At 35.7% G+C, this 4103-nt stretch overlaps 1 protein-coding gene across 1 annotated transcript in view; it reads left to right on the top strand.

The window, feature by feature from the left end:
• LOC109847629 overlaps nucleotides 1-3765 on the top strand; it is a 25835-nt gene extending 22070 nt beyond the window's left edge. Inside the window, exons 13-15 of the mRNA XM_020416861.1 lie at nucleotides 1547-1903; nucleotides 2576-2691; nucleotides 3389-3765. Of these exons, the coding sequence (XP_020272450.1) occupies nucleotides 1547-1903; nucleotides 2576-2691; nucleotides 3389-3507 (592 nt within the window). The 3' untranslated portion in view covers nucleotides 3508-3765. The remainder of the gene's footprint in view (nucleotides 1-1546; nucleotides 1904-2575; nucleotides 2692-3388) is intronic.

The following is a 4103-nucleotide window of genomic DNA, read 5'->3' as shown; positions in this document are numbered from 1 at the left end:
TGATTCTAAACATGATGATTTACATTTTGGTATGTTTATATTTCATTAAGCATGATTAGATTACATTTTTTAGTTATTATATTATATATATACACCATCCAGTATATCACTCCGATAAATACTACTTATCCCGATATATCCCCGATTTCCGCTATCCGATAAGGATTTTGGCCGTCCGATAAATCCCCGATAACCGATATTTAAAACCTTGGTCTCTATAGCAGGTCTGCTCACTATGCATAATGTTTGGATGCCAATAAATTAATGCATTAGAAGACGACAGCAGATATTTTATAGAAATTGGTCACAGACATCCAAGTTAAAGCTCACTTTTGTCTACATCTCACTACAGTTCTAGGTCCATAGAAAAACTGAGATGGAGGTCTGTCTAGACCCTAGATCTTTGATGATAAAAAAACTTCTATTACTGAGCTGAGGCAAAGGCATCATCCACATATGTGAAGCATTAAGGATTATTGTTTTATATTCTAATATTGCCCAACAAGTTGAGCACCCTTTTAATGGGCTGAAACCTAGGCTCATGCAGTTTTATCAATTTTTTTTTTTTAAAATCCACATTTAATTCGTGGCCAGTGGTATTTAAACTTGAGTTGCTCTGAGACCATCTTAAATTAAGTCCCTCTAACCATTACATCAAAACTCGGAAGTTATGGAGAGGGTTAAGGATTATATTTTTATATTCTAACATGATATTTATCCAATTAACATACTCTGCTATGTTGCATACTTCAGTTTGTTGATTGTCATAAATCCAACTGCTTTAACAATGTGTCGCTTTAATAAATCTGGTGCACAACAACTCTACTCCTGTTACGTATTGTGTATTTATGTGCTTGCCTAGTTGTATCCTAAATTCATTGGGAACAGCATATCTCTTTTACGCTCGAATTTCCTAGATATGACTATAAAGAACACCCGTCCCCCCCCCAAAAAAAAAAAGAAAAAAAAAGAAAAAAAGAAAAAAAAAGAAGGGATACAGGTCAAGAATCTTAACTCTGAGCAAAATAACGTACAGAACGACTTCCAGATGATAATGTAAAGCTTCATTATAGATTGACAGCAAATGATGTTATGATGCACCTTAAAATTGTGGTATGATATTAAGTTGCAGCCCCCCCCCCCCCCCAAAAAAAAAAAGAAAAAAAAAGAAAAAAAGAAAAAAAAAGAAGGGATACAGGTCAAGAATCTTAACTCTGAGCAAAATAACGTACAGAACGACTTCCAGATGATAATGTAAAGCTTCATTATAGATTGACAGCAAATGATGTTATGATGCACCTTAAAATTGTGGTATGATATTAAGTTGCAGAACAAAGTTCATAGTAACCGATTTTGTCATTCAAGCTTGAAATGCATACCTTTCCCTTGAAAATTCTCTTTAAGTTGTGTTTTTTTTAGAGACTACTCATTGTACTCATAGTATGCTAGTTTAACTTCTTTTCCTGCGAGCTTGTGTCTTGGTTATTTTCGCCATAAGGTAATTCTTTGCTCAATTCATGCTAAGCTGAATGTCAGTTTTCTTCAGGAACATTTCCCAGAGGGTTCTACTTGCCAAGTTTTCTTCCCCAGGCATTACAACCTTCCAGATTCTTCCAATTGGCTTATTTAAGTGCCAGAGTGAGGATTCTCTAGCAACCTGCATGGTAATGGAGCACATTGAAGAAATAATATCGATGGTAGATAACTTGTGTCACAAAGCTGGTGGAGCGCCCTGTCTATCATCATTAGAAAAAGATATAGCTATTTGGCTTCTAGTTTCCGCTGATTCAGATACAGATGCTCAATTTCAAGTGGATGAGTCAAATGAAATTCCTGCTGGAGGTTGGAGACTAGGTATGCTTGTCAGAAACACGGTGATTCTTGGAAGCATTTTGGATCCTAGGTACTTCCTGCTCGACAAAGACTTTCTAATTGAATTCTTGATGATTTTCTCATTATAGAAAGTGACATTTGACAATTTGTTAGCAACAAATAGCCAAAGAGTTTATCCTAAATCATTAGGATCAGGTGTATGTATTCTTTTGCTTCATTTAACTCTATTAGTGGCCATTTCTTCTATTAAACAATTAGTATCCTCTTTAATTCCCTCAAGCAATGTTTTCTAAAGTCTGATCCCCAATGCTCCATTAACTATTTAACTGTCAATCCAGTTTTTGAACTCTTCATTACTGTGGAACCATGTCTTTTAATCCCTGATGAGTATGGATACTTTTATCTCTTGGTTGTATGAAATTTGACTTTTGATGCAGAAGAAATGTGAAGATACACATACATGCTCTCCTAGACATTGATGGGCGAGCTTATGGAAAGACAAAAAGTCCTACTAAAATGTAAACCTTACAAGGGTTTGTTGGGATTTTAGTCTAGGTTCTAGCTGCAAGAAAGTGACAGTGTGCTGTCGGCATGCTTTCTGTTCAAATTTCTTAAGCAACTTGTGTAAATTGTCTTATTACTTTGAAAGTGGATGCAATTGGACAGTAATTGTTTTATTGAATCTTAAATTTCTGGTTATATACAACAAAAAATACCTCATTATTTGCTCGTGTGTTTGTAGGGCTTCTGTTGCTAGTACATCATCGTACTATGGCATTCATGGAACACGTGATGGTTTCTTGCACAAATGGAAACTCTCTTCTGGCGAAAACCTGGCCAGCCTCCACCCTTTCAAATGTAAGTGAAGTTACATTAGATTTAATTAGTGAAGTAAGAGGGGATCTGAACTTTCAATAAGATGGATTAGAATGCCTTTGGTGTCTCAGATATTATAATGTTTCTACATTTATGACCTTGCAGTAATTGCTGAATTAGGTTAAAAAGGTACATCTCTGTATCTGACCCTAATCTCTCAGTGCCCAGTTCTTGGCATACGGTCTTGCTTGACTTATGATTTCTAATAAAGAACATAATCTCTGTGCAAGTGTTTAGGTATATTTTTTTCTTATTACAGGATTTAGGGATGATGACGCAACAGAGATATTATAATAGGACGAGTCAAATGCATTTAACTGTATCGCTTCCAGACGCAGCGTTTTTGCTGTTTAAGTAGCTGCAATTTTTTTGTACTTTTATGATGTAGACCTGACATTTTTTTTATATTTCATTATGCTAGCAAAACATAATATCCACACTGGAACTTTTCCTTTTATCAACCTTTTTTACCACCATAGCGACTACCCTTGAGGTGCATAAACTTTTGCTCCAGCCTCCAGGATATCTGATCATCCTAGGTTCATTAACGCGTAGGAGGTTACAACCATGTCAATCTCCAATATCTACCTAAAAAGAGAACATCTGTATAAAAGCATGGATTTATTATCAGCTCATTGTGTAAAGTAACTAATATATATATTTTTTCATATGCTATCAGGTGGAAGTGTTTCAAATATTGCAGTTGATGCCAGATCAGGTGCAGTTGCCGTGGCTGGTGATAGAGGCCAGTTGCTGGTTTATGTACAACCTCGGGACTGCAAGTCTGAAGTTTTGTGATCCTTCAGAATCCACTTTATCCCTAACGAAGCTTACTGTATAATATGAAAGTACATGCTGATCCGGTATAGCATAATGCATGTAAGCAGAATCAGAAGAAAATTGCACCACATTGGCTGTTTCATTTGTAAATTCGAAGACATCTTTTACTCTCGAAAATGCAAAAAGAAGAAAAACTCATAATTTGTTATTGTTGTACAGCGACTTGTTTTGTTATGAGAAAAACCCTTCGAAATGAAAATGTGAAGAGTTGAAGCTGACTCTTGTGATGAACATTGAATCACTTTTGAGAACCTTTTGTGATAGTACAGGCTTGTGTTCTAATGTGATCCCAGGTCTGAATCAAATTTGAAACGATGGAAGCAAACTCATTAAAACATTGGATTTGGACGAGCTCGATAGTGTATTAGACTGTCTAAATTGCCCTTGGAGCAGTAGTTATTCCCTGGAGGATAATAATACTTAAAAAATTGAGATTAAAAATGTATTCCTGTTACCATGAGAAACATGGAGGATAAACAAACTGGATACTGCTAAATGTGCACGTTAGTATTCTTCTTCCATTTTTTCTCTTCAGCTTTAAAGACCTCCCTCTG

The sequence above is a fragment of the Asparagus officinalis genome, chromosome 7 (genome assembly GCF_001876935.1).
Source record: "Asparagus officinalis chromosome 7, Aspof.V1, whole genome shotgun sequence".
NCBI lineage: Eukaryota > Viridiplantae > Streptophyta > Magnoliopsida > Asparagales > Asparagaceae > Asparagus > Asparagus officinalis.
This window is presented reverse-complemented; position numbering and strand designations above follow the sequence as displayed.